General features: G+C 41.9%; 1 protein-coding gene across 1 annotated transcript in view; it reads left to right on the top strand.

Annotated features, from left to right (window-relative positions):
• LOC121873435 (early endosome antigen 1-like) overlaps positions 1 to 16,804 on the top strand; it is a 68,397-nt gene that overhangs the window by 31,084 nt on the left and 20,509 nt on the right. The window contains exons 12-31 of the mRNA XM_042377014.1: positions 176 to 295; positions 618 to 743; positions 1,520 to 1,642; positions 2,446 to 2,691; positions 2,970 to 3,101; positions 3,441 to 3,617; positions 3,736 to 4,117; positions 4,590 to 4,976; positions 8,411 to 8,593; positions 9,351 to 9,535; positions 9,939 to 10,064; positions 11,173 to 11,343; positions 11,992 to 12,135; positions 12,597 to 12,710; positions 12,894 to 13,017; positions 13,449 to 13,546; positions 14,085 to 14,228; positions 14,767 to 14,937; positions 15,131 to 15,255; positions 15,867 to 16,098. Coding sequence (XP_042232948.1) covers positions 176 to 295; positions 618 to 743; positions 1,520 to 1,642; positions 2,446 to 2,691; positions 2,970 to 3,101; positions 3,441 to 3,617; positions 3,736 to 4,117; positions 4,590 to 4,976; positions 8,411 to 8,593; positions 9,351 to 9,535; positions 9,939 to 10,064; positions 11,173 to 11,343; positions 11,992 to 12,135; positions 12,597 to 12,710; positions 12,894 to 13,017; positions 13,449 to 13,546; positions 14,085 to 14,228; positions 14,767 to 14,937; positions 15,131 to 15,255; positions 15,867 to 16,098 — 3,510 coding nt within the window. The remainder of the gene's footprint in view (positions 1 to 175; positions 296 to 617; positions 744 to 1,519; positions 1,643 to 2,445; positions 2,692 to 2,969; positions 3,102 to 3,440; positions 3,618 to 3,735; positions 4,118 to 4,589; positions 4,977 to 8,410; positions 8,594 to 9,350; positions 9,536 to 9,938; positions 10,065 to 11,172; positions 11,344 to 11,991; positions 12,136 to 12,596; positions 12,711 to 12,893; positions 13,018 to 13,448; positions 13,547 to 14,084; positions 14,229 to 14,766; positions 14,938 to 15,130; positions 15,256 to 15,866; positions 16,099 to 16,804) is intronic.

Here is a 16,804-nt window from a genome sequence, read left to right as displayed (position 1 = left end):
GATATTTAAGACCTGTTCCTGGAATTATATACGTGTTAGTTAAGTCACCATTGGCCATATTAATAACCTCAAACAAACCTCAACTGTAATGTATAAATATAGATATTATAACTTTCTAACAACCTCTTATTTATAACACAGACGTTGTATGCTAATAAAGACTCTTACGTCACAGCTGGAGCGAGATAAGGGCGAGATAGAGGACAAACTGAAAGAGCTACAGGTGGGTGAGGGTGACGTAGAGAGAGCAGAGAAGATCAAGATGTTGGAGAAGGAGGTCAACCTGGCCAAGGATGTGAGTGACGTCATGCTTGGTCACTGTTATGAGAGCGACTAGTCACTCCCTGTGCTTAACCCTTTGAGGACGATGACTTAACCCCTTGAGGACGATGACTTAACCCCTTGAGGACGATGACTTAACCCCTTGGAAACGATAAATTAACCCTTTGAGGACGATGACTTAACCCTTTGAGGACGATGACTTAACCCTTTGAGGACGATAACTTAACCCATTGAGGACGATGACGTAACTCTTTATGAACGATGATTTAACCCTTTGTGAAGATACAGCAATAGTTTAGTTGATGCATCACGTCTGTACTCTAACACACACACAGGTCTCCATGAAGATGCACGACGAGATGGAGAAGATGAAGTCACAGCTCGAGTCTGCTGAACAAGACAAGAAGAAACTGAGTGAGAAAGTCCTCGACAAGCCAGTCAGACCGGGTGGTAAATACAGTGTAAGTTATGGAGATATGTGGACAGTATATTACTTAACGACCCCGAGAATATTAAGGAAACGTTAGCAAGGAAAATCAGCTAGGGAATGTCAGCAAGGGAAGGGAACGTAAGTTTAAAGGAACGTCAGGTTAAACTGACGTTCCCTTAAGCTGATGTTCTCTTAAGCTGACGTTCCCTTAGGCTGACGTCCCCTTAAGATGACGTTCCCTTAAATAAGCTGACGTTCCTTTAATTAAGCTGAGTTCCCTTAAGCTGACAGTCCCTTAACAAATGTCAGCGATACTCTGAAGATCATATAGATCATTACTTGACGAATAATATCAATCTTGAATGACAAACTGAGAACCATTAGGAAAACCTCTCATAACACTAATTTATCAATGGTGTTTTTTTTATATTGTCCTTCCATAAGACGACTGAGGAGATACAGTATTAATTAGAACCGAGAGAACTATTAATGAGGCAGTTACTTTACGGCCATTAAGATATACAACCTTATTTTATGTATTCAATAAAGTCTATATAAATTAGAATGAAATATTATAGCCTGGAATAAAGGCCCATTAAACTAGATGATATATTTCTCCCTAAAATAATACAGGGTGTCCATAAATGATTACCCTGATTAAAACATCGTCTACCACTGTTTTTAGGGTAATCATGATATGGAAAAGAGAGAGGGAGAGAGAGAGGAGGAGGGTTGCTTGATGTAGGAGAGAGGGAAAGAGAGGAAGGAGAGAGACACAGATATTAATGTGTTTGGTGTTGGCGGCAGCGGTCACAGATGATGGGTCGTCAGGGCAGCCAAGACAACACCGACCAGCTGATGAGGGACCTACAGGACGCTGGCGAGAGGGAGCAGGACCTCAAGGATCAACTTAAATTCGCCGAGGAGGAGGTGAGCAGGAGGTGGAGGTAAGAAGGGGAAGGAGGGTGAGGAGGAGAAGGAGGAGGAGAGGAGAAGGAGGTGGAGGAAGAGAATGGGGTGAGGAGGAGGAGGAGGAGGTGGAGGTGGAGGTAAGAAAGGGAAGGAGGGTGAGGAGGAGAAGGAGGAGGAGAGAGAGGAGTGGAGGTAGAAGGAGAAGGAGGGGTGAGGAGGAGGAGGGAGGTGAGGAGGAGGAGGAGAGGGAGGAGAGGAGGAGAAGGAGGTAAGAATGAGGTGAAGGAAGAGAATGAGGAGAGGGAGGAGGAGAGGAGGGGTGAGGAGGAGAAGGAGGAGGAGAGGAGAAGGAGGTAAGAATGAGGTGAAGGAAGAGAATGGGGGAGAGGAGGAGGTGGAGGGTGAGGAGGAGGAGGTGAGAAGGAGGAGGAGAGGAGAAGGAGGGTAGAATGAGGTGAAGGGAAGAGAATGAGGAGAGGAGGAGGAGGAGGGGGAGGTGAGGAGGAGGAGGGGGAGGTGAGGTTGAAGTGGAGGTGAGGTTGAGGAGGAGGTGAGGAGGAGACGGGGGGGACGTTAAGCGGTATCACAAGACGGGTGAGGAGTTGATAGGAAAGATTAAAAGGAACAAATTCAGATTAACGAGAAAACACAAAGGTCCTGTTAGTCGTTGTTGTCTTGTGTGGTGTGAGCCAAGACATAGACGTTTCTGTTTACCAATAGTTAGTGATTCACCACACACAGTCAGAGACGTGTAATAATGTTATCTGTAATTCGTTATTTAGTTCATAATTCTGTCTATAATATTTTCTTCTCTCCGTCAGACTAAAAACTTACGGAAGAAAATATCTCGAGTCGAGGAGGAGAACGAGACACTGGCCCTCCAACTCAAGAAGATGAGTAACAAGGCCAAGGCGAACAGGCAGAGATCTATAGAGCGTTCAGGGTCTCTGGAGAGATCTAGTTCAGTGGAGCGAGGATCACTGAGTCGTCAAGGCTCCACCGAGAAGCCTCCAGCCAAGGAACCTGACGAAGGCATCACCGAGGACCTGGATCCTACTGAACTAAAGGTTGATAAACTAGAGTCTCTCTCTCTCTCTCTCTCTCTCTCTCTCTCTCTCTCTCTCTCTCTCTCTCTCTCTATGCAGATAGATGGAGAGGTGCGTGTATTTTCTAGAGTGTGTTAGGTTAGTTTAGAGGCTGGGTTAGGAGTCGTTATGAATCCATGTTTATATGGCTTGGTTTGGTTAGGTTAGGTTAGGTTACATGATTAAAGCTCTCACAAGTTGTTATTTATGAATTTATTATCTCATGTTGCTTGAGTATAACATATAGTTGTGACCCGCAGCTCCAGCTTGAGTTAAATGAACAAGAATCATCTGTACTGAGGAGGAAGATCGAGGGTCTGGAGTCTGAGAACGAGCGACTACAGAAGGAGATCAAGGGGATGCTCTCCCCTACAGACACCAAGACCAACAAGGTATAGACGTAGACTAATTTACAAAGGTGTCTGGGCGATGCCTTGTTCTGTAGGTCTTGTATGAGGCTGTGTCTACTGTACTGTAATAACACAGAGTTTTGGGGAGTACGATTCTAACGTCTTTTCAGCTAAATTTGTGAGTATTTATCCTTATTAAAATATTAAAGTTTTAATATAAATTTCATAATCATTTAGTTTTTCATACTTGGTTGACGAATCTCATATATTTTAAGTTAAATTTATGAGTATTTATTCTTCCCCTGAAAAAATGTATTGTTGTTTAATATTTTCTGAAGACTTGATGACCACAATTCTATCTTTTCCTGACACCACTGAAAGGTTGATATGGGGTTAGACCTAAAGAAGCTGGAGAAGGAGACGGAGATACTAAGGTCGAAGATACAGACCGTGGAGGGTGAGAACGAGCGACTGTGTGATGAAAACAAGAAACTGCAGCTGAGGGTAGTGAAGCGCCTCCCTCTGTCTGGTACTGAGAGCAGCTACATTGAGAGACAGGTGGGTGGGTGTGTGTGTGGGTGTGGGTGGGTGGGTGTGTGGGTGGATGTGTGGGTAGGTGGGTGGGTGGGTGAAGAGTATGCTTAATAAGTTATGTGATTGGTTGATATACCTACAGGTGATGGAGGATAAGGTGCGTCGCTTAGAGAAGAAGTTGAAGGATGCCAACGAGAAGCTCAAGACGGCGCAGGTGAACGCTGCCGTGGCTGCGTCAGGAAGCGAGGCTGAGGGTAAGAACACAGCGTCCAGTAGCTCAGAAATGTTACAGTTAAAACAGGAAAAAGATCATCTACAGAGTGCAGTGACGGAAAAAGGCGATGAGATTAGTGACTTGAAAAAGAAACTCAACGATTTACAAGGAAAATATGACAAGATCTTCAAGGACAGCGAAGACATGAAGAAATCCTCCGCTTATAAAGACAGAACTCCTAAGATACCAAAAGACTTTACACCAAAGGCGACCTTGATAAAATGGGTGAATGAACTAGAGACAGAATGTGGTAAGTGGCACTGATGTTACCCCCACCCGAGGAGGACTGGTGCTGGGGTCCCTTAGCATGGCCGGGATACATCCCGTATTTTCAGTTCTGACTAAATGATTATTTCATCTTTATTTTACATTGTGCATTTTTCATTATGTTACAGTTTTATTGATTTTTACTTTATAATTACACCTGCGGTTATGATTCCTACAGAATGAACTTGATAATAATTCAGGTTGAGTAATAATAATAATAGTGTTAGCATTATTATTATTATTATTATTAATACTTCTACTATAAGCCTGAGTTTATCCCACTAATGGAGTGCTCGGTTAAGTTAGGTTAGGTTAGTCTATTGAGTCTTATTATTACACTTAACCTAACCTAAGCTAACTTAACCTTGCATGAGCACTAGCTAAATGCCCCCCACCTTCACTTACCCACACAGTATTCATTCATCCTCTAACGAAGGTGTCTTATTCATCAACAGCCAAGCTTAATGTCAAACTAAAATTCATGGAAACAGAGAAACAAGTCTTAGACGAGATGAGTTGTGGTAAAAGAGATGCTAACAAAGCTCTAGATGGGGAGATGTGTCACATGCTGTTCACTGAGAGAGAGGCCCTCGTGGTGGAGAACTCCGGCCTTAAAAACAAACTGGATTATAAGGGCAGTGAGGCGAGGCAGCTGAAGCAAACAGTACGCGAGCTTGAAGAAGAGATAAATGCTTTACAGGAGAAGCTTAAGAGCCATAAAGAGACAGAAGCCAAGATGAATGACATTATCACCTCAGATGAATGGAAGTTTAAACAGCCGCTAGATTTCACCCCTAAATCTGTCCTTATAAAAATGATAAATGATTTAAATAAAGTTTGCGGTAAGTGTTGTGATGGAAGACTATATAGTTACCTCCTGATGAAGCTTTGGTAGAGACGTATATACTGTGTTGAAGTCCAAGATCAATGTGTAGATGCTGTTGTTTGATCACTGTGCTCGGGTCCTCAAAAGTTGGTCGCACACAGACACACAGCATGAAGCGGTATTACGTCCCTCTTCTCCCCCCAATCAAGAAACTCTCCCATCAGAACTGTAGACGATTAAGTGTATAAGTGTGTCAGATATTGTATAAACACGAAACAACAGTGAAGACTCAAGAACAGTCTCTGATCGGCTGGAAAATTTGGTTGTCCTGTATCAACATTGGCCTTTGTACTGGATCTAATCTTCCTCCATCACCCCTCAGCGTTCCCCCATAGGTCCCCCATCACCCCCCAGCGTCCCCCTCACCCCACCAGCGTCCCCCTACTAGGTCTCAGCTCCCCCTCACCCCACCAGCGTCCCCCTACTAGGTCTCAGCTCCCCCTCACCCCACCAGCGTCCCTACTGATCTCAGCTCTCCCTCACCCCACCAGCGTCCCCTACTAGGTCTCAGCCTCCCCTCACCCCCGTCCCCTACTAGGTCTCAGCGCCCACCAGCGTCCCCTACTAGGTCTCAGCTCTCCTCACCCACAGTCCCCTAGGTCTCAGCTCCCCTCACCCCACCAGCGTCCCCCTAAGGTCTCAGCTCCCCCCACATCACCCCCAGCGTCCCCTACTAGGTCTCAGCTCCCCTCACCCCACCAGCGCCCCCTACTGGAGTCTCAGCTCCCCTCACTCCCTACTGGTCTCAGCTCCCCCCCTCCCAGCGTCCCCTACTAGGTCTCAGCTCCCCATCACCCCCCAGCGTCCCCCTACTAGGTCTCAGCTCCCCCTCACCCCACCAGCGTCCCCCCTACTGAGTCTCCAGCCCCCATCACCCCAGCGTCCCCCTACTAGGTCTCAGCTCCTCTACCCCCTCACCCCCCTACTAGGTCTCAGCTCCCCTCACCCCACCAGGTCCAGCCCCCATCACCCCCCAGCGTCCCCCTACTAGGTCTCAGCTCCCCCTCACCCACCGTCCCCTAGTCTCAGCTCCCCTCACCTAGCCACCAGCGTCCCCCTACTAGGTCTCAGCCAGCGTCCCCCTCACCCCACCAGCGTCCCCCTACTAGGTCTCAGCTCCCCCTCACCCCACCAGCGTCCCCCTACTAGGTCTCAGCTCCCCCTCACCCCACCAGCACCCCCTCCACCCCCAAATTACCACCAGTATTAAACTAACTGGTGATGACTCTGGTAACACGAGTATAATTGGTACATCTTGACTGTCTGTGTCTGTTAAGAGTGTTTGGATAATTGGACTCCTAATAATAAACGTGAGAAGCTGCTGTGATCAACTTTTGTTTTGGCCTCTAACACATAGTAGAGAAAGTAGAGAAAAGAGGGAAGTACAGAAGGTAGAGAAAGTAGATATAATAGAGAAAGTAGAGATAGAAATAGTAGAGAAAGTAGAGAAAGTTCCCCTCTAATAGTTTGTGTTTTGTCCCATGGTTTGATTCCTTGTAACATCACGTCAATATTATCATACTGTAAGGGTATTGAACTTAAGTTTCTTGATCTTTTTAGGTTCATATTGTTAAAGTTTACCATCGTCCACAACATCACCTTCAACGTACACTCACCCTCCTTCCTCCCTCCTCCTTCCCTTCCCTCCTCCTTCCCTTCCCTCCTCCTTCCCTACCTTCACCCTCCTCCTTCCCTCATGAAGACACAGGTGAGGTAACAGGACCTTTGTTAACGAGTGCACCTTTATATATATTTCTGTTTACTAATAATACCAAAGTGAGAAAAAAATCTCTATTTGAGGGAAATTCTGGCCACGTGGATTGGACTAGTCCCTTGACGATTAAAGTTTAACAATATGAACCAGAGTTTATAATGTACAGTATAGTGCAGTACAGTTGTCCCAGAGAAGTACAGCGGCTAGTTTTTCCCATACCCTTCCTGTGAGCGGTTGTGCAAAAAGGATTCCAGACTAGAGGCCACAAAGGGTGTGTATAACTAACCCCCGTGGTCAGCCCAGAGAGAGGTGACGGTTCTGGTGTTGGTGATAACGCCAAGTACTGTACTGTGTCAGCGCCCTGGTGGTGATCCAGCTGATGGTCCCACTAATGTTGATCTGTTCCGTCGTCCTTCTGTCAACACAACGACCACTGACGTCAACCTATATAACCAAGCATTATGGTTAAAGACAGACAGACAGTTAGACAAGTATCCAAGACGCATATATACTTAGGCAGAATACATAAATAAAACTACACTCACGTTATCCTACACCAACATAATATATATCTGAGCATAAATATAAGAGAGACAGACAGACGAATATTCAAGACACACATATATACTTAGGTGCATTACATAAATAAAAGAGAAATAAAGAGGCAATAAGTTACATAATACATTAATTAAGACAGGTAGGACCATAATACTGTATACAGGTAACTTGGTCAGCCTTCACAGTAATGAGAGAGGACTACAGGTGTTGAGAGCTGGACAGAGACCATCACAAGGACCCTCGAGTTAACATACTAGGTTAAGTTATCTAACATTTTTCATCTTTAACTTGGCCAAAACACTCGACGATCACATAATGTAAATATACACAAACTGCCTTACAGATGCTAGTCGTGATCACTTGAATGTTTTTATTACCACAGGAGCAGTGACCTTACCTGTGGGACCTAACCTAACCTAATCTAACCTAACCTAACACATCAACAAGTGTGGATAATGTTATTGTGATAATAGAAACAAACAAACTTATATTTTATTGAGAATTGTATTAATACATTGATATTTAATGTCAATATTGTCATGAAGAATTGTTATTTATTTAATTTCTATTCATTTATCATTTATATATTTAACCATTCATTCAGGTTTGACTGTTCACAAGATATTCTTCAATAAATGATCTTTCGGAAAATAATTTGTATATATTCCTGATGAATCAACATTGTTTTGATGGAGTTTCTGTTCCTCTCTCTGCCACGCCTCAATCCTCTGCCTCGTGTTTACTGTCCTCTTCTTTGTCCTGTTATTATTGTTGTTTATTTTTTCTCTCACTTTTACTCTCGTGTCTCATGTTGATCCTATGGTCAATCCTCGTCTCCCATGTATTAATAAAACTTACTCTATATTCACTGTTACTAATTAAAATATCTCATCCTCAACCACTGAATACTTCCTGTAACCTAACATAACATAACCTAACTTGTCTGTTAATCTTGTCGTGACATTATTTGTTTTATCCCAAAACAAATCTCGTATAACTTAACCATCCTGTTCCTGTGATGTATCGCTATTACCTACCCTTGTTACCTGTCTCTCCTCCCTCCCTCCTACCCTCCCTCCTCTCCCCCCTCTCCCTGCCCCCACCGCCTGAACCTACAGCAAGCCTACACGTGTCGCTGAAGGAGGCGGAGAAGAAAAAGAAGGGTCGGCCGAGCTCAGAGGACCTGACAAACATACGTGACTTGGAGGACAAGTTGGGGCGTGAGAAGGAGCGAACTGAAGAACTTTCTCGACAACTGAAGGAAGAACGTGAGAAGCTGGATAAACCTTTAGCCAATAAACGTGAGTCTTCAGTAGACCTAACCTAACCTAACCAAGTCTAACCTAACGTGACCTGACATGACCTGTTCTAATCTAACCTAACCTGACATGACTTGTTCTAATCTAACCTAACGTGACCTGACATGACCTGTTCTAATCTAACTTAACCTGACATGACCTGTTCTAATCTAACCCAACCTGACCTGACCTGTTCTAATCTAACCTAACCTAACCTGACCTGTTCTAATCTATGACATGATCTGTTCTAATCTAAACCTGACATGATCTGTTCTAATCTAACGTAACCTGACATGACCTGTTCTAATCTAACCTAACCTGACCTGACCTGACCTGCCTTAACCTAACCTGTGAAGACCAACAGACATACACACGAGACTTATTGGATGATGAGTATACAGACTGACAGACTGTGTGTGTGTGTGTGTGTCTGTGTGTGTGTGTGTGTGTGTGTGTGTGTGTGTGTGTGTGTGTGTGTGTGTGTGTGTGTGTGTGTGTGTGTGTGTGTGTGTGTGTGTGTGTGTGTGTGTGTGTGTGTGTGTGTGTGTAATGAAAAGTTGAAATACCACAATACTGGAAAAAATAAAAATGACCTGCCTGATCTTGTATGATTTAGACCAACAGTACAGTGCAAGAGTGACATAAATTACTGTAAGTTGGTCCGGATCAACTACTACTACTACTACTACTACTACTACTACTACTACTACTAATAATAATAATAATGATAATAATAGCCCATCATCCTACTGGTCCACAGGATGGTCTGGAGGCCGCGAGGACGACCTCCGACGGTACGAGGAGCGGATAACCTCCCTGAAGAAGGAGCTGAGCCAAGAGAAGGAGAGAAGCGAGGAACTGAAGGCCAAGATGGGGGAAGGATCTCAGGTTGGGTTTGAGGAACTTCGCTCAGCACAAACTGAGAAACACAAACTTCAGAAAGAGGTAAACACGACCTGACATACAGTACTGTACACGTCATACTTTTATACTTTCCAAATGAGTGTTGAAAAATAAACATTATTTTCCAGATAAAAGTAACACAAGTTTGTATTAATATGAAAAAGGCAAACTATCAAATTAAATATATTCAGATGACATTAAAAACAATAAATTCAAATGAGAATATAAGTCGAACAGTGAAGTTAAGTGTAATTAATATAACAACAATTAATTATAATACATAATTTAGCTAAATTACATATAGGAATACAAGAGTCCCACAGCTGTAGAAATTAACCTTTAAATAATACAAATAAATCCCTACAACAAACATTATGTAGCGCTGTAGCTAAAACTAAACGGCTTAACCACAACACTAGACCAATATTAGTGTTTACCTCCCCAGCTGTCGACGGCACAGCAGACCGCCACCATCCTGGAGAAGAAACTGAAGGAGACAGAAGAGAACCTCAAGCTGGCGGAGAGAACAGAGAAGAAGAACAAATATGCTGTTGACAAGTTGGAGTCCAAGGTTAGTGAGTCACTCTTTATCACCCACGACTACATGATCTAATATAACAGCTTAAAGACCTTAGTTGGTGAAGTGCAATAATAGCTTTTAATATAAAAACAATCGTGAAATAATTTATGACACGAACAAACAAAATAACTTATGACACATACAAACAAAGTAATTTATGACACGAACAAGAAAATAACATGACACGAGCAAACAAAATAACGACAAACAAAATAACTTATGACACATACAAACAAAAACTTCGAAACAAATATTAGTTTTACTTTCATGAGTAAAACAAAAGCAGATAAACGCATGACAACAGAAGCTGACATAGAAGGTGAGTTACTGCTATTTACTGTACATACCTCTGTTTAACGGACTATGGAGAGGAAAGTACGTTATATCGAGGGAACTTTAGATGTGAAACCTCCATCTAACCAACTATATAGATATGAGTCCGTTATATCGAGGGTCCGTTAAATGTGAACTCCCCATCTCACGGACTATGACAGGAGAAAAGTCCGTTATATGGAGGTTACACTGTACCCGGAACAAGGACAATACAGTGATGTAATTTGACTTCTTTACATTATTACTTATTTTCTTTCTTTAATACACAATCTTTTATTTATTTTTCATTTTTCATGTAATTAAAAAAAAGTAATTGAAAACGTAGTAAAATTCTTGTTTATGTAATCCTGAAGAACTTTTAACTTTTTTGCATGATGGAGTATAATGAATTGCTTACTTGTGGATTTCGTAATAATACAAGTGAAGTATACATATGTGTGTATACTCATGTTTATCTTCTCATCTGTGTACTGTATGTTGGTCTATGTATAACTCTCTTCAGATTATTCCTTAAGTCTTATACACAACTGAATATATTTATTAAGGATAGTAATAAATATTCTGTTGATTTAACAAATATATTCCATTCTTATTCCTTTTCTAAATATTCCTGTTTCTTAACTCTGCATGGCTCTCTCTCTCTCTCTCTCTCCTCCATCCATCCATCTGGACTGCTACTTGGTGTTACTGGACGCTCCTTGGACGTAAACATGGGGCTGTATGTCACCCAACGAAACGTTCCTTAATGTCTGTGGGAACGTAACAGCTGGATGAGGAGAAGAATAACTTGACTGTTGCTGAAGATCGGCAGAAGGAGTTGACAGCGTCTTGGTTTAAGGAACGAGACAGCCTCAAACAGGAACTTATTGAGAACAAGAAACTGAGAGAGAAAGCCGAGCGTGAACTACGAACTACAAAGAAAGCTCGTGATAGTATGGTGAGGAGCTGGGGCCATGGCGGGGTCTGACTGACTGACTGGTAGCATGTGTTTAATCACGTTATACAGAGTCTTGAGTGGTCTTCTGTAAGCTAAAGAAGGTTTGGGTAAATCACTGACTATAGATAAACTAAGACATAAGGAGGAACTTTATAACTGTGAAAGACATGTAAAAGTTTATATGAAATGTATAGAAAATGAACAATATCTTGGCTCTTTATGAGGAGGTTTATTATTCATGTAAAAGTGTGAATTTCTTGTTGCTTGTCTGTCTTGATGGCGTTGGTGACTGGTTAGGTTAGGTTAGGTTAGGTTAGGTTAGGTTACGCTGATATCATAATGGAAGTAAGAAACAAAATTGTTGTGATAAGATAAACAAAACTTTCGGTACTCAATTACAAATAAAAAAAAAGGTAAATATTATGGAAATTCAGTACAATATGTGCATGAGAAAATCTGTCCTACCTTTCTCTAATAACTACTACGTGTGTTTATGTTCTATTCTCTATTTCTATACAATATCTATATCAACAAGTGAAAATAGTAGGTGAATCTTGTAAAAACTTGCCCGAGAAACATTGTAAAGTTCTCATATAGGTTTACGTTTACTTCACTGCAGAGTTTCATATCATTCTTCGTTAATTGTAGGAAATGAAGCTGGAAGACGAGAAGAGACGAGGAGACGAGGTGCTGCTGGGCAAGAGGAAGGACAACGAGGTACTGAACACTCTCAAGACGGAGAAGGAGGAACTGGCGTCAGAAGTAGAAGAACTTAAAGACACCATCACTAAGGTAGACCACCATCTTGTCCCTCACCACAACTCAGTCCTCTTGTTTTGTGGACCCTATAAACTTTGTGTTACAGAATAATAACAGAAATATTAATGGTCAAAGTTGAGGGTAGGAGGGCCAGGGGAAAGCAGAGACTGGGATGGATGAATGAAATTATAAACTGTAGCCCCCAGAGAGATACAAAACCTTAGAGGATTGTTAACAACAGCACAGGAACGTTTAGAGTGGAGGACTGTGGTCGCCAACCCTCAGATATAAGGACGGTTCTCTGATTGATTGATGTTACAATCACGGAAAAAATGTTCGCTCCTGTGGTGAAACTGGGTCAAGGGAATGAATCATCGATGTTATTTACACCTGATTTTGTGTGTGTGTGTGTGTGTGTGTGTGTGTGTGTGTGTGTGTGTGTGTGTGTGTTGTTATATTAAAGTTATTACCTTCCTGTAATTTTTCTCCTGCAGATGGAAAAGGCGAAGGATACGTCTGGCAGCAAACAAAAGCGGGATATGGAGGCTGTCAGGAAGGAGAACGAAGACCTCACCATCCGCATGAATACTCTGGAAAGTGAACTCAAGGTTTGTGTTATAGTGCCCAACATTCCCTGTACCCTTCTGCACGTTCTAAAAGCTTACTATGATAAGCCCTGTACCTCAAAATAGAAGGTTTCAGTAAAGAGGTTTAGGATTGCTTTCAAAATATGTTTGGTTTGTTCTTTTGTTACTGTGAGCGATATTTGACGATGTCGTGTTATCCCTCAGGCGGAGCAGAAGCGGCGGGAGCGACTAGAGAAGGAGGCAGGAATCCTCAAGAATAACGCTAAGGCTGATGCCGAGCTTAAGAAAGTGAAGGAAGAGTTGGAGTCTCTTCACAAAGAGTACAAAGGTTAGGTCTGGTAGAGCTTTGGGAACCTGGCGCTTAACTAAAGAAAAATGAGAATTTTTTTATTATATTACATATTAACCTTTTAAATAACTCTTTCTGAAGATTGACGTAAGGATAGTTTTACTCTCAAAGATATATAGTAATTTATTGATACAAATATTTATATATGTACGGGCCCCTATAAAATTCATGTTGCCGCTCCTCCTCAACCATGAACCCCGGAGAATCAGACTCGTGAACCCGAAACATTTATGGATAGAATAATGCATCAGTGTCTACTGCTTCGGGTTCACGAGTCTGAATCTCGGGGTTCATGGTTCAGGAGGAGAGGCGACACATGGGAGAGCTGCCTTAGTTTAACGAGGAGCTGCGGATCAAGACAATAGTTATTTGAGTCACTCGTCCTATCAGAGGTTTGGTTTCTATTTCAGATTTAGAGAAGGTGAAGGGACAGGAGTCGAAGAAGAGACAAGAGTTACAGACCAAATATGATCTACTGGAGGAAGACTTTGTTGTTCAGAAAGCTCAGGTACGATAGCGAGAAATATGCCTTTCATAACCTAACCTAACCTAACCTAACCTAACCTAACCTGTGTCTCTAATGAAGTATAACACATGGCTCCTTCCTAATACAAGAATAATAGTTTCATACATGACTAATCTAAAGTAAATGTTGAAATATGTATACAAGAAATCCTTTTAATTTTCTTTAAGGTGAAACAGTGCATAGGACGAGGCCTTACTTCGGATTATCTAACGCACTCTAGACTCAGATATTTGGAAGAATATTTTTGTAGTTTTAGGTCTTTATTTACTTCCTCTACATAAAGACTATATTTCAATTTTTATACACACAATTTATAGCCTCAAGCTGTCATTTCCACACAATAACTACACTCATAATAGTTGTCTAGAAGTAATATGGAAGTTAGATGCTTAAGGGAACGTCCGTTTAAGCTGACGTTCCCTTCCCTTGCTGACATCCCCTTGCTGATTTTCTTTGCTGACGTTCCCTTTGTTGTATATCTAAGGCCTTGTATAGATTATATCAGACTTTTACTCCGCAGTTCACCATGAACAATGAAGGCATCCAACAAGACTATAACAGCCTCAAGAAGGAACACAGCACCATCGAGACGGAGCTCAGGACCTTGAGGGACACCTACAACTTGAGACAAGACACCTGGATTAAGGAGAAACTCGATATGCAGGTAAGTGGAGGAGTAGAATCATCTTAAACCCAAAGATTCAGAGACCTGTTTCGGTTTCACTGGTCTCTGACTCTCTGGGCTCAGGAAGAGTCTGGTGAAGCGACAGGACTTTTGTTGGTGAGTGTACAGGCAAAAGGTGGATATCCTGGTGCTGAGTCCCATCGTGTAACGCGGTGAGGGGCACACCTGGAAGGTCTCTATGGATAAAATTAAATGTTACTAAGGCATGTAAATATAAATTGGATTCCATTGATTAATGTAAAAGTTAAATGACAGTTCTTCTTGGAAATATATCGAAGGAAGCGTAAAACAAAACACTCTAATCTTAACTGACAACATTAGTCTTTTTACAGAAACTTTTCAGGCAACCCCCCAAAATATTAATTGTTATTTTGATATTCTACTTAAAGTGTCACGCATGAGAAGGCTGACCAATCAGTAACCAATAATCCCGGAATACGACTAATGGCGGTTTAAGATTTAAGGAGACCTTTCACCGCCTCGTGCAAATCCTAATAACATGGACTTATTACCACAGGATCAACTTCGGGAACTGGAAAATCGCCTCAACAAAGCGTCAAGCGATCCCGCGTCATACTCGGAGAAGAAGCGACTTAAGGACATCATTGAGGACAAGAACCAACAGATCGACCAACTCAAGAGGGACGAAGACAGTCTCAAGGACCAGGTGTCTTACTACAGACGAGAGGTTAGTCCTTGAATGTTCTTATTACACGTACTACAAGGCTGGGATAAGATTAGGTTAGGTTAGGTTAAGTTAGGTTAGGTCATACTGTATATACATTGAGTCGTGTACAGGGGAGGGGGGGGGGGTTGGTTTGTCAGTTCTAGTGCCCTAATGAGAGACTCGAGATAATAAGTGTGAGGTATTTGGTCAACAGAGTGAAGATCTCCGGCGTAAGGTGGAAGATCTGGAGAAGTTACAACAGCTGAACGAGAAGAGGACGTCATCCCTCGCGAACGACACCTCCTCCTACGACAACACCATCAGAGAGCTGAGAGCAAAGTAAATTTACTATCAAACACCATCAGCATAACAATCACCATTCTATCATAAATTGTCTCACATTAGCGTTATATTAACTCGAGAAATTGGCATTAGTAATTTTTTGAAACACTCAACACGAAAACATTTGAGTTAGGCCTGAAAGCTTAAAGAACAGTTTTCTTTGGACTGAATATAGGCTATACTATTTTGTTAAGATATTATACACCAAGATGGAGCAGTAGTCACTATACAGTACTACTGTATAGTGAGTACTGCTGGTTATAACCATTCAGTATAGTTTTATATAGTTACGTAGATTTACTCTCCTAGAAATGTTTTGATGTTCATTATTGTCTTGGCATCATTATTTGTTGTCTTGTTATTATTGTTTATTTTGTCATTATGGTTCAATTTACTGTTTATCTACGTCAGTACAAACATGAAACGATTCACAGTGAAAAACCTCCATATAGGGTTCACATCTAACAGACCCTCAATAAAACAGACTTTTCTCCTCTAAATAGTCCGTTAAATAGAGGTTTCACATCTAACAAACCCTCAATATAACGGACTTTTCCTCTCTCCATATAGTCCGTTAAATAGAGGTTTACTATACTTCATACTTCCAGACTCACATCAACGGAGAAGATATACAAGACTGAACTGACCAAGATTAAGATGAAGTATGACTCTAAGCTGAAGGCTATGACAGAGGAAGTCTCAACCCTGACCCAGCACATGACGAAGTACAGACGAGAGAGAGACACCTATAAAGAGATGCTGGACGGTACACAGAGAACTATTGCAGAGCTCAAGGGCAACTCTAACTTCAGGGCCTCGAGAGCTGACAATGCCACAGAGGTGATGTTTATACTGACAGGGTACTCGAAGGTGGTGTGGGAGTCAATGAAGTTTGGTTGGGTTAGGTTCGGTTAGGTTGTTCTTTCATTTCTCAGACGGTAGATGGGATAGGTCAAATTTTCCCTCTGTTAGGTCAGGTCAGGTTAGGTTATATTAGGTTAGGTTCCGTTTAGTTGTTTTTTCATTTCTCAGACGGTAGCTATTGGGATAGGTCAAATATTCCCTATTAGTGATAAATTAAGATATAATGATTTTGCGTCTACAATCTAACATACTATAGGACTAGTTGGTGGAAAAATCGCAAAAAAATCGTAGAGTGGAACAAACCTGGTCCCATGTCGAAGATTTCTTTAGGAAGGCATTAATTAACAATTTTATTTACGATGGAAGACGATGAAAGTCTACGGACTTGGCGCACCCTAATTAACCATGCACGTCTACGGACTTGGCTCACTCTCGTTCGCTGTACGCTAGCCAAGCACGAACGTTCAAACTTTCACTGGGCACGAACGTGCCCGCGATCACTTGTACTTTACTATACTCAAAATACATCAGCCATACAGACAGAATTTCCTGGTACTGTATTTAAATGGCAGACTACTGTATCAGACAGCGTAGTTGTTGATGATGTAGTTTAAGTTTAACAAGAAGCAATAGATTTTTTTCAGTCTATGTTAATGAAGACAATAATGAGACACTCCATTAT

This window comes from Homarus americanus, unplaced genomic scaffold, assembly GCF_018991925.1.
Source record: "Homarus americanus isolate GMGI-L3 unplaced genomic scaffold, GMGI_Hamer_2.0 scaffold11151, whole genome shotgun sequence".
In the NCBI taxonomy this organism is placed as follows: Eukaryota; Metazoa; Arthropoda; class Malacostraca; order Decapoda; family Nephropidae; genus Homarus; species Homarus americanus.
Note: the sequence above shows the minus strand (reverse complement) of the source record. Positions and strands in the feature narration are given on the sequence as shown.